Source organism: Chaetura pelagica, unplaced genomic scaffold (assembly GCF_000747805.2).
Source record: "Chaetura pelagica isolate M959 unplaced genomic scaffold, ChaPel_1.0 scaffold301, whole genome shotgun sequence".
Classification (NCBI taxonomy): domain Eukaryota; kingdom Metazoa; phylum Chordata; class Aves; order Apodiformes; family Apodidae; genus Chaetura; species Chaetura pelagica.
Genome location: NW_009952150.1, coordinates 293,213 through 309,186, shown reverse-complemented (window position 1 = coordinate 309,186; position 15,974 = coordinate 293,213). Strand labels below are relative to the sequence as shown.

Sequence of the window (15,974 nt, the reverse complement as noted above, 5' to 3'; positions counted from 1 at the left end):
GGTGCAGGCAGGAGGAGCCCCCTGCCTCAGTGGTGGAGCAGGGGGTTGGTGTGCAGCAGCCACTCAGTGGTTTCCAGCAGGTAGGCCATGCCATAGTGTCGGGCGATGTTCTGAAAGACCCTGATGTGCTCCATGAAGGTCTGGGGAGAAGGGGACAGAGATGAAAGGAGGCTGCCCAAGACCCCAGGGTAGCTGGCCAGGGCTGGGGGGGCAGCACAGCAAGTCCCAGGCAGAGAAAAGAAGCACAGCAGCGCAGGGCTCCTTGTTTTCCCTCTAGGAGCTGCTGGCATGGGGCTGGGCAGGAGGGTGCAGGCCTACCTGGGAGGACATGGTGAGGGCAAAGTCTCCAGCACAGCTGCAGTACACAGGCATGTGCATCTCCTTCACGCCATGACACTTCTGGCACTCCTGGAGGACAAGGTGATTGACACAGGCCAAGAGACAAGGCCAAGTCAACCAGAGGCAGATTGAATATATCTGGCCCAGTACAGGCAGAGCTGGGCAGCCCTGCACTCACCAGGTCCTGCAGCATGAAGGCCATCAGCTTCTTCTGCAGGGCTTCCACCAGTGCTGCTTCAATGGCATCAGAGTCGTACTGTGCCTGGCAGTTGGAGCAGATCCAGCCAGGTAGCACTGACCCATCCTAGGGGCAAAGAGGAGGGAGGTGAGTACTAGGAGGCCCAAGCACTGGGATGGTGAAACTGGTTTCTGGAGAGTACAGAGCATCAAACCAAGGCCAAGGAATGCTCAGACCTGTCACAAGCTGCTAGAAAAGGAGTTGAACAGAAAATGGCCTTTAGGTAAGGTTGGTGACCAGCAGCAGAGCTGCAAAGGAAAAGGGTTGAGAGATGGGGAAATGTGACTGACTGGCTTCCAGCATTGTCATGCTGGGGCCTCTGGTGTCCCCAGGAAAGCAGCTGCACCTGGGAGAAGACAGGGTCTTTGCACAGGTCCAGGTCCCTGCAGAAGTTGCAGTTCCTGCAGATGACTTCAGGGAGCACGTAGGAGCGGCAAGGGTCCCGAAACTGGGCTTCTTCCGAGAACTCGCCCACCTCGATGAGGCGCAGCAGGTCCCGGCGCAGTTTGTTCACTTGGTTGGTTATGTTGGTGTCCAGGGAGAGGACCTACAAGAGTAAGAGCCAGGTGAGGCTACCAGCAGAGAAGAGGAGTGTGTTCACCACGACAGCCAATAATCCTTGTGATCTCATATGGATGCATGGCAAGACAAAGTGTTTGCAGATCAGTCCTGGAGAAATGGTGCTGCAAACATGAGCCATGGGCAAGGACTAGAATTGGAGCCTTAACCACAAACCTTCAGAAAAGTGGCCTGGCCCACCCTGCTGACCTTGCAAACACTTTTTATGAACTCCAGAGCTGGGTTGTTGAGTGGCAAGTGGGAGCCAGGCAGCACTGGAAACATGTCTGAAGGCTCAGTGGCATTACGAGAACCAGCCATCTTCTTCCGGATCTTCTGGGTGATGGTGAAGAAGCTCTGGGTGAGCTCATTGGCCACATAATCCTGTGAGAAGGTGATCATGCCTAGAGAAATGGAGCAGAGAACACTTGAGGTGTAATGGTGGGATACCGGCACAGCAAGGTGGGTGGCTCTCTGCCTACAGCAGGGCTGCCCTGTGGCTCAGCACTCACCGGGCATGGCCCCCACCTCCCCCAGGGCCTCCTGGAACACCTGGCTGGTGCTCCTCCTCTTGACAGGGGTGCTCCCAGGAGTGTTGCACCGCAGCTCCTCCTTCATGCTGTGGTACACAGCCACAATGTAGGCTGAGAAGACACAGGCAAGACCCCAGCTCCAGTCAGCACCAGCAGCTGCCACACTGTGGGCTCTCCCTGGCACTAGGGAGGCACAAGCCATCTCATCCCCTCCTGGTACAGCTCACCTGACACAATCATCAGGAAGTAGCTCTGGCAGGAGGCGGCCTGGGGTAGGAACTGCATGATGTTCCAGCTGTTCTCCAGCATCTCCTCCACATTTGGCTCCCCTTCCTCCTCCTCTTCTTCCCCTGTGGCTACCTCCTCCTCCTCATCCTCGCTGGCCTCCTCCTCCAACACCTGCCTCTTGCTGGTGTCCTGCTGGAGAAGCCAGGAGTATTGCAGCAGTTCCTCATGTCCAGCCCCATCCCCAGCTCCTGGGGCACTAAGCTCTTCCCACCTCTTACCTCCCCGTAATGGATGCGAGAATTCACTTTTCCCTTGATACCTCCATAATTTGCTGGATCCATCCAGAGCAGGAACTCCCAGCAGCGGGAAAAGGAGATGGTCAGAGAGTGGAAGATCTCCTTGGAATGGATGCTGGAGGGAAGAGAATGGAGTCACCCACAGCATGGACATAGCCCCTAGTTCAGAGCCTTCTCTGGGGGACACTTTTCAGGGAGGAGGCAGTGCTAGGAAGGAGAAAGGGGGTTCCTCTCTCCCATCAGCCACTGGCAGGGACCCCAGGGGAGCTATGCCCAAGGAGTCATGGGGGACAGGATCCTCAATCCATCCCACTGCCACCACTTTGAGGCCTATGCCACTGTTAGATGCCCTGGGCCTAGAGAAGGATCCTGTAACAAAGGATAATTGCATCCCGGGCAGTGAGGCAGTTTCAGTGGGGCCCGGCTGAAATACCTCTATGGAAATACACCTAGCATGGGAGACAAGCAGGAGGAGGTGCAGATGCGTGCAACCTGCAGGACTGTGATGTTATTGGCATCACTGAGACATGGTGGGACAACTCCTATGACTGGAGTGTGGGAAGAGATGAGTATAAGCTCTTTAGGAGAGACAGGAAGGGGAGAAGAGCAGGGGGTGTCACCTCTACATCAACGACCAGCTGGAGGCCATGGAGCTCCAGATGATTGAGGATGATTGAGGAGCTGACAGAGAGCTTATGGGTCAGGGTTAAAGGGCAGACAGGGGCTGGTGATACCACAGTGGAGTCTGCTACAGGTCACATAGCCAGGATGACTGAGTGGACAAGGCCTCTACAGGCTGATAGGTGCAGCTTCATTTTCACAGATGATGATCCTCATGGGGGATTTCAACCACCCTGACATCTGCTGGAGAGGCAACAAACACAGCAAGGCACCAGCAATCCAGGAAGTTCCTGGAATGCATTGATGACAACTTCCTCCCCCAAATGGTAGCGGAACCAACAAGAAAAGGTGCTATGCTGGACCTTGTCCTCACCAACAAGGATGGTCTGGTGGATGTGACGCTTAAGGGCAGCCTTGACTGCAGTGACCATGAAATGATAGAATTCAGGAGCCACAGGGCAACAAAGACAGTCAGCAGCAAGCTCGCTACCCTGGAATTCAGAAGAGCAGGTTCAACCTTTTCAGAGGTCTACTTGGTAGGATCTCATGGCATAAAATCCTGGACAGGAGAGGAGCCCAAGAAAGCTGGTCAATAGTCAAAGATTAACTCCTCCAAGCCCAGAAGCAATGAATGCATCCCAAGAGGAAGGCAGTCAAGAATGCCATAGGACCTGCATGGATGAACAAAGAGCTCCTGGACACTCTTAGATGAAAAAAGAAAGTCTTGAAAGGATGGAAGCAAGGACAGGCAGGCTGTGAGAAATACAGAGAAGTTGTCTGAGAAGCCAGGGATCAGGTGAGGAAAGCTGAAGCCCAGATAGACTTAATCCTGGCCAGGGACATAAAGGGTAATAAAAAGGGCTTCTACAGGTACATCAGTGATGAGAGGCAGAACAGGGAAAACATGGGCCCTCCACAGAAGGAAACAGGAAACTTTGTCATGCAGGACATGGAGAAGGCTGAGGTACTGAATGACTTTTTTGCCTCAGTCTTCACCGGTAGGAGCTCTGGTCACACCGTCCAGGTGAGAGAAGGCAGAGGTGGAGACTGGGAAAAGGAAGATCTGCCTACTGTAGGAGAAGAGCAGGTTCAAGACCTGCAGGTTCTGTTCAAGAGCAGGTTAAAGAACCTGAAAGTGCACAAGTCCTTGGGACCTGACAAGATCCATCTGTGGCTATTATGGGAGCTGGCAGATGAAGTTGCAAAGCCACTTTCCATCATATTTGGAAAGTCAAGGCAGTCTGGTGAAGTTCCCACTCACTGGAAAAGGGGAAACATCACCCCCATTTTCAAAAAGGGAAATATGGAAGACCAGGGAACTACAGGCCAGTCTGCATCACCTCTGTGCCCAGCAAGATCATGGAGCCTCCTAAAGGCTCTGCTAAGGCATATAGAAAACATGGAGGTTGTTGGTGCAAACCAACATGGCTTCCCCAAGGGCAAATCCTGCCTTACAAATTTGGTGGCCTTTTATGATGGGATCACAGTGTTGGTAGACAAGAGAAGAGCAACTGATGTCATCTACCTGGACCTGTGCAAAGTGTTTGACACTGTCCCACGTGACATCCTGGTATCAAAACTGGAAGGATATAGATTTGATAGATGGACCACTCAGTGAATAAGAAATTGGCTGAATGGTCGCACTTGGAGAGTAGTAGTTAATGGCTCAACGTCCAGATGGACACCAGTGATGAGTGGTGTTCCTCAGGGGTTGGTACTGGGACCAGTGCTGTCTAACGTCTTTGTCAGCAACATGGACAGTGGGATCGAATGCACCCTCAGCAAGTTTGCTGATGACATCAAGCTGTGTGGTGTGGTTGACACCCTAGAGGGAAGGGATGCCATGCAGAGGGACCTTGACAGGCTGGAGAGGTGGGCCCATGCCAACCTCATGAAGTTCAACAAGGCCAAGTGCAAGGTCCTGCACCTGGGTTGGGGCACCCCCAGGCACAAATACAGGTTGGCCAGAGAATGGATTGAGAACAGCCTCAAGGAGAAGGACCTGGGGGTGTTGGTCAATGAAAGGCTCAATGTGAGTCAGCAACATGTACTCACAACCCCGAAATGCAACTGTGTCCTGGGCTGCATCAAAAGAAATGTGGCCAGCATATCGAGGCAGAAGATCCTGCCTCTCTACTCTGCCCTGGAGAGGCCACACCTCGAGTGCTGTGTACAGCTCTGGAGCCCTCAGCACAAGAAAGCTCTTGGAGCAAATCCAAAGGAGGCCACAAAGATGATCAGAGGGCTGGAGGAGTTCTCCTATGAAGACAGGCTGAGGGAGTTGGCACTGTTCAGCCTGGAGAAAAGGCTTCAAGGAGACTTTATAGTGGCCTTTCAGTATCTGAAGGGGCTACAGGAAAGCTGGGAAGGGGCTTTTTATAAGGACTTGTAGTGAGAGGACAACGAGTAATGGTTTTAAACTGAAAGATGAGAGATTTAGGTTAGACATTAGGAAGAAACACTGGAACAGGTTGCCCAAGGAGGTTGTGGATGCCCTGTCCCTGGAGGTGTTCAAGACCAGGTTGGATGGGGTTTTGTGCAACCTGGTCTAGTGATAGGGTTCCCTGCTCATGGCAGGGGGGGGTGGAACTATATTATCTTCTAAGTCTCTTCCAACCAAAACTTTTCTATGGTTCTATGATTCTATGAGTCTTGGCTCCCTGTGCTTGTGTGAAGGTGTCTGTACCATGGCTGGGATGCTGAAAGCCAGCGATGGCTGGGCACCTTGGGTTTTCCTCAACATCTCTCCTGGATTGAATCCCATGAGTATTCTGGGAGCAATACCTAGAGAGGACAGCTAAGGGACTCATCCCTACCCTAGGCATGACAACAAGAGAACTGGGCAGTCTTGTCTCTTCAGTAGCTTTGCCAAAAAAATTGTAATGAACTTCAGTGTTGAGGCCCTCAAGAGGCATAAAACCAGCTTTGTCCTTCATGGCCCCAAGGCATGCTCAGCTCCATCAGCCAGAAGACTTGGCTCCAGGCCCAGCTGGGTGAGTGCACCCCCACCTGTTGATGATGTACTCCATGTAGCTGATGGCGTCCTCAATGCGCCGCTTCTTGGTGCACAGAATGATGCGGTTGAAGTTTGCGTAAACCACCGAGGAGCCCAGACGCTTGAACTCAGCCACCAACCTGCAGACATAGGACCAGGAGTCAGTGAGCAGGAAGGTGGAGCCTGAGGAGCAGATGTCAAACATGTCAGCCATGGAACAGCCATGTAACAGGAGGTCCACCCGTCTGCCCACCTCTCTGGAGGCTATGGCAGAGAGGAGTGACTGTGGGTGCCAACAGCATCCTAGGCACTACCACCATGCCTGTCCCCTCCTTGTCACCAGCCTGACATGCTCCAGGTATCACTCACTGCAGGAAAAGCTTCTTCATCATGTTGTGGAGCGTGCGGTGCAGCGCCGGGTCATAGAGCAGGGAGGAAGGAGAGCGGAGCCAGCGGTAAAAGTGAATGACCTGGTTGTCGGCGTAGACGTTCTGATACTGTGTGATCTCCTTCACCCAGCTCACCACCATGCTCTTCAGGATCCTGACAGGGAACAGAGACCAGCATCACCTCACCAGCCTTGAGTGACCCTTTCCCCCTTGCAGACAGGGACATGTTTTCAGATATGCTGGAGGACTGAGAGCAGGAACTCCGCCAGAGCAGATGTGTGAACCATTGACACATGAGCCACAGGGTAAATATGTGCCTCTCTAGCCTGGTAGAGCATGAAGATAGGAGAAACAGGAAAGGGCAAAGTCTTCACAAGCATCCCCATGCATCTGATCACTGTCACCAGGCAGTTCTGAGACTAGGACCTTCAAAAGGCTGTTGGGGAAGATGCTCACCCTGCCCTTGAGACCTGAATTCCTGTTTAGAGCACCCCACAAGCCCCATTGCTGGCACAAGTCTGAGCAAGGCTAAAGACAGGAGGGAATGAGCGGCAGGTCCCCTCCAGGACCTGGGTGGAGACCAGATACTCCACCTCCTGCTCGCTCCTAGAGCCATACCTGAAAGTGTTGGAGCAGAGGGCAGTTTCATCATAGCTGGCCGGGATGTTGGCAGCCTGGTTCCCTGTTACCATGTCTTCTAAGGATGCCTGCTGAATCACATCAAAGCTGATGCTCATGCTGGAGCCTCCTTCCATGTCGTTGATGTGGTGGGATTGTAAGACCGTGTTTACAGCCAGGCTCTGGATGTCCAGCTCCAGACACACTAACAGCAAAGACAACCTCTCAGCAGGCAGGCAGGGCAAGGAACCAACAGGGACAACCCTCCCTGCCTCTCTGCCAGAAGTACTTCTTCAGTTATAGGGGTGATCTGACTGGGGAGATGCTTTCACAAGCATGACTATCTTGACTGGCACTTGTCTTCCAAGAAGACTTGGACAAACTAACCCTCTGGTGACAATTTTTTTTCTGGAAGCTGCAGCAGAGGAGCTCAGAAGAACTGACTGCCACTCAAACTGCTTCTGCCTCTGAGAAAAGCCTGTCCGAGGGTCACCAGGAATGACCAGTTGAGCTAGTCTGTCTTTAGGCTGACAAATTGCAGTTGATCTTCTGAGTTCTGCGGCTGGTGGCCATGAGTTGGGAAAGAATCTGCATTTGGATGCCTGCAGACATTGCAGGCAAGACCTCTCTGCCCCAGGACATGCCCCTTGCACACACCTTGCCCAGATGGCTGCTGGTGACTACAGTCATCACAAAGACTCTTTGGAGACCACATCCATCCTTCCACAGGCTTTACAGAGCAGGATCCAGCTCTGGCCCTGGTCAGTGCTACCACCCTACTCCCTCCTCACCGGTGGAGTAGCAGCCGGGGTTGTTTATCTCCACAGAGGCTCTCTCATCCAACTCCATGACCAAGCGGTTGTCATCGGCCTCCTTACCCCCCAGGTCTGGGCGGGCTGTGGGCGAGAGCCACAGCAAGTGGTTGTGACGACGGAGGTGGCGTGAGAAGAAAAGGTCAGAGCCGAAGGTGGAGATGTCATCAGGGAGGTTGCCAATGGGGACGTGGTAATACCTGGGGCATAGAGAGGCAAACAATCGTCAGGGTGACCGCAGCCACAGAGAAGACAGGGACCCTGACGTGTTCCCTCAAGGGAAGAGGCGGCCTCCCGTGGTCCCATCAAGGGCACAGCAGCCCCAGGGACAAGTGGCTACCCCAGGCACCTGCTCATCTCGAAAGCTTGGGAGAGGCGGGTGTCCAGGTTGAGGTAGTGACGGATCATGCGGCGGGCAGCATGGCGCTGCCAGTCCAAGACCGAGTAGCTGATGTCATCTACCAGCCGGATAGGAACCAAGGGGAACTCCTCGATGATGGGGATCCCACTTGACAGGCGTTTCAAGTCCCAGTTAGACTGCACAGCAATCAGCGTGGGGCCCCGGCGCTCATCCTGCGGGAAGAAGAGTACACATCCTGGTGCACCTCTCCGGCCAGCACCTCTGCTCAGTGGGAAACCAGCAGTGCCAGATGCCCTGTCCCTGCAGCACGTCTCCATGTGGGGGACACCACACCCCAGCACTTCAGAAGCACCCACCTCCATGCAACCAGCTCTCCAGCTAAGCACAGGGATGGGTCAGATGCTGGGTGGTCTCTCTGCTGGCAGTGCCTTAGGCAAGCCACCCCAAGCAAGACAAAGCCCTTGAGCAGCACCCATTTCTACCCTTGACCTTCAGGCCAGCAGCTACACACAGGCACTGTAGGAACCGGTGTCATGCCCAGTGCCTTCCACAGCATCCTCCCCTTCCCTCGTGCCTGCATGACAAGGTCCTGTAAGGACCTTTCTGGCAACTGCACCTCACCTTGTAGCCCAGCAGCAGCCGCTGGACAGCCCTGTAGATGGCTTTGGGGTCAGTCTCAGCACGCACTTCGAAGGTGTGCTTGTCTGGGGGCAGCAGCTCCTTGCCCACCTTTCCCAGCAGCGCCTGATGCTCCGCTGAGAAGAGGGTGGTGAGATTTGGCATCTGGTTGCTGCGGACCTGCACCCAAGGGACACTGGGTTGGAGCAGCTGAGAGGGACCCTGGGCTGTGCAGTCCCAGGGTGCTCTCCCTTCCACACGAGGTGCCTTCTACTGAGACCTGACAAAATGTAGCAGGGATGCACGGAGAAACCTCCAACTGCAGGACCCCATCACAGAAGCACAGAATGTTTCAGGGTGGAAGGGACATTTAAAGGCTATCTAGTCCAACCCTCCTGCAGGAGCAGGGACAGCTTCAACTACATCAGGTTGCTCAAGGCCCCATCGAGCCTCGCCTCAAAAGTGTTTCCAGGGATGGGGCATCTACCACCTCTCTGGGTAACCTGTGCCAGTCTCTCATCACTCCCATTGTAATAAATTTATTCCTTGTATCTAGTTTCAGTCTTCTCTCTTCCAGTTCAACTCCATCACCCCTTGTTCCATTGCTACAGGCCCTGCTAGTGAGCCCCTCCCCATCCTTCTTATAGGCCCTTTAAGGACTGAAAGGTCTCCCTGGAGCCTTCTCTTCTCCAGGCTGAAGAACCCAAACCCTCTCAGCCTGTCTCCAGAGCAGAGGAGCTCTAGCCCTCAGATCATCTTCATGGTGCTCCTCTGGACTTCCAATAGCTGTGTCCTTCTTGTGTTGGGGATCCCAGAACTGGATTCAACCCTGCAGGGGGGGGGGATCACCAGGGTGGAGTAGAGGGGGACCTGCTGGTCACACTGCTGGTGATGCAACCCAGGAGCTGGTTGGCGTCTGGGCTGTGAGCACACGATGCCAGCTTGTGCTCAGCTTTTCATCCCCCAGCACTCCCAATCCCTCCACCCTCCCAAGTCCCACCTCACCTTGTCCAGCACAAAGACAGCAGCTTTGCGCTGGGAGGGGATGAAGAGGCCTAGGAGCGCCCTGCTGCCCTGGGAGCTGTGGTAGAGGTAGATGTGGCGAATGCTTCCTAGGGACACATCAGAGAGCATCAGTGGGACCATGGGTGCCCAGCCCCAGGTGCCCTCCCAACCCCTCTCTCAGGGTGCCTCACCTGGCTCCAGGTAAGTGAACTGGGCCAGTGAGCACATCTCCAGGTGCTCGATGTCAAAGGTGTCGGCCTCTCGCCCTGCCAGATGCCTGACCAGCTGCCTGCTAACCATGCACACACAGCCCAGGTGGATCAGGGCACAGAGGAGGAGTGGCACCTGCAGTGACAGGCAGAGATGTGGTGGAACAACATTCTGCTACCAAGCTCCTTTCAGGGGTTCTACACCTAGAACAACCCAGCTTAAAATCCACAGGCAGGACATTCCTAAAATGCCTCTGGCATCAGTTTGGTATCATCACCCTTGCCAGTGCTAGAGATACAGAGCAAGTATCTTAATTCCTAACTCATGTGTGTTCTTGTCTAGCCCCAGATCCCACCACCAAGGGCAGTAGTGGTTACTTTGGAAGATGTGTGGAGCAGAATGGGCCATTTTACAGCTCTGCATCTTGTGGTTTGGCAGTCCCTTGAGACAAAGACTTCATCTGAACCATCTGATCATCAACCACCCTGCTTCATTAACCCTACAGCTGTAAACTCCACTGCTGCAGAACACTTCTCCTGAATGCTGTAGGACCTAGTCCCTAAACAGTGTGAGGCAATAAACAATCCTTGCCTAATCACTCTTCCCTCAAGCCAGTTTTGATTTTACAGACCCCATGTAAATTCCATTTTCAGATCTCTTCAGTAAGCCCAAGCCCAAGTATTCCCATGTCCCCAAGTCCTACCCCTGCAAGGAAGCTGCTGCCTCCCTTGAATCCCCCTACTCCTTCTCCTGTGCTAGTCCTGCTACATTTTTTTTGAGACAAGTGCTCAGAATTGCTCTGCAGAATTTTTAAGATCAAGACAGATCTTTCCTTGCCCAGGACCGAGTCTAGCTGGGCTCTTTGTATTTCCAAGGCCAAACTCCACAAACATGTGGGTAACCCACTTGATCACCACAGAATTAGATCGGTTTGGATCAGAAAGGATCTTAAAGATCACCCAGTCCAAACCCCCTACCATGAGCAGGGACACCTCCCACCAGCCCAGGTTGCTCCAAGCCCCATCCAACCTGCCCTTCAACACTTCCAGGGATGGAGCAGCCACAGCTTCTCTGGGAAACCAGTTCCAGTGTCTCATCATGCTCACAGCAAAGAATGTCTTCCTAGCATCTCACCTCAATTTCCTCTCTCCCAGCTTGAAACCACCCCCCCTTGTCCTATCACTCAACACCCTTGTCAAAAGTCCCTCCCCAGCTTTCCTGGAGCCCCTTCAGGCACTGGAAGGTGCTCTAAGGTTTTCCTGGAGCCTTCTCTTCTCTGGGCTGAACAACTCTAACCCTCTCAGCCTGTCTCAATTGCAGAGCTGCTCTAGCCTTCAGAGAGCATCCTTATGGCCTCCTCTGGACTCATTCCAACAGCTCTGTGTCCTTCTTTTGTTGGGGATCCCTGAACTGGACCCAGCACTGCATGGGGGGCTCACCAGAGCAGAGGAAAATAATCTCTTGCTTTGACCTGGTGATGCAGCCCAGGACATGGTTGGTTTCTGGTCTCCCTTGCAGGAAAAGTTTCTGATGTTTACCCAGAATTTTCTGTTTCACTCCATGCCTGCTGCCTCCTGTTTTCTCCCTGGGCTCCTCTCCTTTCCTTCTCCCATTAAGAAGGTCCTTCAAGACTCTTCTCCAGGCTGAGCAGTCCTAGCTCCCTTAGCATTCCCTTGCATGAGAGATGCTGCCACCCCTTGCTTTCCTCATTTCCTTTTGTAACTTTAAAACATCTCCATGCCTCTCGTTTTCCTTCAGTTGCTAATTTTAATTCCCTCTCAGCTAGCCACCTCTTGATTTTACACACTCATTAAGCACTTCAGTAGTGGAGAGGATCCAGACCTGCCAGCAGAGGATCTCCTGCAGATATGATGAATTTGTGTATACACTAGTTACTTTGGCAGTCTCATCTGAAATAAATGTTGGGAGATGCTTATGAAACTAAGAGCTGTGTGTCTTGCCTTGTGGGACCTTTATCCACATTTTCTAAAAGCAGAAATTTAAGGTGATTAACATGGTTTCTTTCATTACATTTTCCAGGCTACACCAGTAACTTGGGTAGCTGAAGTTTGTGATACTCTTTTTGCCCCTGAAGCCTCTTGCATTTCACGAGGCATTTTTTAGCTAATGGCACCACTCACAATGAGCTAGTCTTACTCAAGCAAAGACATCTGATCCATGGTAAGTCTATGTTGCCTTTTTAGTAGCAAACTCAGTTGCCTTTATGCTTTAACATATAGCTCAACTCTTAAAATGGTACAACCAACTCTGCATTCTGTATAGGTCAGGTCCTGACACTAGTGTCTTCTTGATTAAACTCCTGCCACCAGGTCTTCAGCTGCTAATCGAACCAGTGGCCTCATTAGAAGCAGGCATCCCAGCTTCCCAGCTTCATTTTCAGGCTTTTAGCATTAATAGTGCTGGTTAATTTAATTTTGGCTTGATTGTTTTGTACTGACCTTGGTTTAGGTTGTTCTTGCTCTTCCTGTATTTTAAAGCTGCATCCTATTCTTCTTCCTAAAGCTTTGATACCTCATTTCAGAGGACAGGCCAACCAGACTTACATACCACTCCACGCATGCTGGGTTTTTCCCCCACAGAACCATAGAATCATCAAGATTGGAAAAGACCAAGATCATCAAGTCCAACCATCAGCCCTACACCCCTGTGACCACTGAACCATCTCCGGAAGCACCACGTCTACCTGTTTTCTGAACATCTCCAGGGATGGTGCCTCCACCACCTCCCTGGGCAGCCTGTTCCAAGGCCTCGCCACTCTTTCTGTGAAGAAGGTTTTCCTAATACCCAATCTGGACCTCCCCTGGTGCAACTTGACCCCATTTCTCTTGTCCTATCACTGGTCACTAGGGAGAAGAGCCCAACACTCACCTCACCACAACCTCCTCTCAGGCAGTTGTAGAGGGCAATGAGGTCTGCCCTCAGCCTCCTCTTCTCCAGGCTCCACAGCCCCAGCTCCCTCAGCCCCTCCTCATCAGACCTGTTCTCCAGATCCCTCATCATTCTCATTGCCCTTCTCTGCACCCTTTCCAGCACCTCCATGTCCTTTCTTATCCTTTGGTGCCCAAACCTGCACCCAGTGCTCGAGGTGCAGCCCCACCAAGGCCAGGCAGAGGGGCAGGATCACCTCCCCGGTCCTGCTGGTCACACTATTCCTGGTGCAGGCCAGGATGGTGTTGGCCTTCTTGGCCACCTGGGCACACTGTTGGCTCATGTTCAAACTGCTGTCAACCAGGTCCCTCTGCTGGGCAGCTCTCCAGCCGCTCCTCCCCAAGCCTGTAGAGCTGCTGGGGGTTGTTGTGGCCAAAGGGCAGGACCCAACATTTGGCCTTCTTGAAACTCATACAACTGACCTCAGCCCATCGATCCAGACTGTCCAGGTCCCTCTGCAGAGCCTCCCTGCCCTCGAGCAGATCAACACTCCTTCCCAACTTTGTGTCATTTCAAACTTACTGAGGGTGCACTCATGGATTTTCCCCCATCTTTACTCTCAACTACCCTATCTCTTTCCTGGTTCTAACACCAGCTGACTGGTTTGATTTAGAGGAAGATGACCCTTTCTGCTTCAATGCCTTCTTTCCCCAAAGATTCCTAATTCTAAATACACCCATTCCCCTTTCCCTGATGTGCCTCAGACCATCTGCTGATACTCAGTACCTCTGACCATACAAACATGGGTCTATTCCCCAGGAGCTGCTGTGCAGGGTCTTTAGGTTTTGGTGTCTCACCAAGTTGCTAAAGTTTGAAGTACCAGGTTCCTCCTGTGCCACTTGCACTTGAACTAATGAGCCACCACTCAACAAGCATTAGACACAGACACCAGAGGAGTTACCTGCGTCTCATACACCCCCTCGATGTCCGGGGCAGAGAGGTCTGCGTTGATCTCATTGATGTGCTCTTGGTACATGTCTTCAGGGACGGAGTATTCATACAGGTTGTACACTACGTTTGAGCGGGGTAGGATCCTGTTCACCTGCCAAGGCAAGGAACACGCTCAGCAGGGCATGTCACACCATGTGGCACTGCTGCCAGGAGCTGGGGCACTTCCTAAGGCTGCAAGGAGCCTGGGTCTGAGCCAGCCCAGCTCCTGGGCCTCCTGTCTCCTAAGGAAATCCCTGTCTTGTGCCCATGCATGTTACAAATTCCCACAACAGAGAACCTGCTTTCTGAGCAAGACTGGGCTTAGCAGAGGGACTGCATGGAGTGGGACAGTTAAGCTCCACAAGGCAGATACTTTTTGTATCTGCTTGTCGTGGAGGTGAAACACCTCATAGAATCATATAATCGTACGGGTTGGAAGGGACCTCTGAAGATCATGGAGTCCAGCCCCCCTGCTGCAGCAGGAACACCCAGAGCAGGTCACACAGAAAAGTGTCCAGACAGGTCTTGAAAGTCTCCAGAGAAGGAGACTTCACAACCTCTCTGGACAGCCTGTCCCAGGGCTCTGCCACTCTCACAATCAAGAAGTTTCTCCTCATGTTGAGGTGGAACTTCATGTGTTGTCTCTTGGTGCCATTTCCCCTCGTTCTATCACAGGGCATCATTGAACAGAGACTGGCTCATCCTTGACATCCACCCTTCAGATATTTGTAGACATTAATAAGGTCCCCTCTCAGTCTTCTCTTCTCAAGACCCCATCTCAATGCAAGCAGCTGCTTTCCCTTCCAGAAGGGGCAGGTCCTCACCTTCCTGTAGGCTGTTCCCTCCTCTGGCTTTGGGATGCGCTGGTTGACATAGAAGACCCGGGGGATGTTCAGCCTGATGCAGTGCAGATCACTTCCAATCAGTGCCCACAGCCTGAACTGCCCAGGCTGGCTGGTCTCGGCGATCTACAGGACACAGGACACAAAGTTAGAGGAGCAGGGAGATCCATCATGTTGTCAGTGCTTATGTCGGAGCTGTGGAGCTTGAACCATACAATCGTGTTGGTTGGAAAAGACCTTTCAGATCATCAAGTCCAGGTGTTAACCCAGCACTGTCAAGGCCACCACTAAACCAAGGCCCTCAGAATCACATCTACACAGCTTTTCAGTCCCTCCAGGGATGGTGACTCCACCACTCCTCTTATTCCTGGGCCTGACAACCCTTTCCATGAAAAAAATCCAAATATCTGATCTAAACCTCCCCTAGGCAACTTGAGGCTATTTCTCCTGTTTTATCTATATGGCTAGTTGGTGGCCACAAAGGGAGTAGGGGGCTTAGAGTCATGGCTAGAGTCCCTGTGTGTTGTTACTCTCCCAGGGCACCATGGAGAAAACTCTCTAGCTAAGGTTGGCCAACCAATGCAAGCAAACCTTTGATGTCAGCCGAATCACTGTGAGGGCCTGGACCAGCTGTCCCATCTCAAGATGCCTGCAGCCCTGAAGGCCCTTCTGGAAGATGAGGTGGTGAACAAGGGCTGAGATCAGATAGCCATACCTGATGGGGATTTGTGAAAACACCTGGATAGCACAACCACACCTCAGCATTTGTACTTTGGCTGCTTCCAGGAATCACTGGAATCCTGTGTCAATCACAGGCACTCTGTACCCTATGCTGGATTCCCCAGTACAGGATACATGGACATACAGCCTACAAGGATGAAGAAGGAACTGAAGTATTTTTCACACAAGGAAAAGCTGGGAGAGCTGGGACTGTTCAGCCTCCAACAGTGCGTGCTCAGGAAGATGTCATGGATGTATAAAAGATCTGAATGGAAAAGGATGAAGCCTGGCTCTTGCCAGTGGTGCCCAGTGGCAGGACTAGAGACCATGGACACAAACTGGAATACAGAAGGTTCTCTTGGCATGTCAGGAAATGCTGTGAGAGTGACCAAGCCCTGGCACAGGTTGTCTAGAAAAGATGTGGACTCTCCCACCTTGCAGATATTCAAAAGCCATCTGGACACTGTCCTGGGCAGCTGGCTGTAGGTGACCCTGCTTGAGCAGCAGGTGGGATCCCATGGATCCTGGAGTTGCCTCCAACCTCAGCTGGGGTTTTTGTGGTTCTGTGACTACCACACAGTGCTTCCCAGGAGCTGAGCTGGAGCTGCCCCACTGGCAGATCTACATACACATCCCAGATTCACCACCGCCATGTGGGCTCCCATTTCCATACAGACATGGTCTTCCCAGGGTGGCCAGAGTGCCACGCAGG

The 15,974-nt window shown here is 52.6% G+C and overlaps 1 protein-coding gene across 1 annotated transcript in view; it reads right to left on the bottom strand.

The window, feature by feature from the left end:
• Positions 1–19: 19 nt before the first annotated feature.
• The window catches only part of POLE (polymerase (DNA directed), epsilon, catalytic subunit), a 46,190-nt gene continuing 30,235 nt past the window's right edge, over positions 20–15,974 (bottom strand). Inside the window, exons 32-49 of the mRNA XM_010006524.1 lie at positions 14,525–14,668; positions 13,672–13,812; positions 9,803–9,956; positions 9,612–9,718; positions 8,610–8,786; positions 7,977–8,200; positions 7,607–7,827; positions 6,816–7,020; positions 6,178–6,351; positions 5,823–5,948; positions 2,175–2,307; positions 1,896–2,085; positions 1,648–1,779; positions 1,346–1,539; positions 924–1,124; positions 518–643; positions 319–408; positions 20–140 (exon numbers count right to left, since the gene is read on the bottom strand). Of these exons, the coding sequence (XP_010004826.1) occupies positions 27–140; positions 319–408; positions 518–643; positions 924–1,124; positions 1,346–1,539; positions 1,648–1,779; positions 1,896–2,085; positions 2,175–2,307; positions 5,823–5,948; positions 6,178–6,351; positions 6,816–7,020; positions 7,607–7,827; positions 7,977–8,200; positions 8,610–8,786; positions 9,612–9,718; positions 9,803–9,956; positions 13,672–13,812; positions 14,525–14,668 (2,853 nt within the window). The 3' untranslated portion in view covers positions 20–26. The remainder of the gene's footprint in view (positions 141–318; positions 409–517; positions 644–923; positions 1,125–1,345; positions 1,540–1,647; positions 1,780–1,895; positions 2,086–2,174; positions 2,308–5,822; positions 5,949–6,177; positions 6,352–6,815; positions 7,021–7,606; positions 7,828–7,976; positions 8,201–8,609; positions 8,787–9,611; positions 9,719–9,802; positions 9,957–13,671; positions 13,813–14,524; positions 14,669–15,974) is intronic.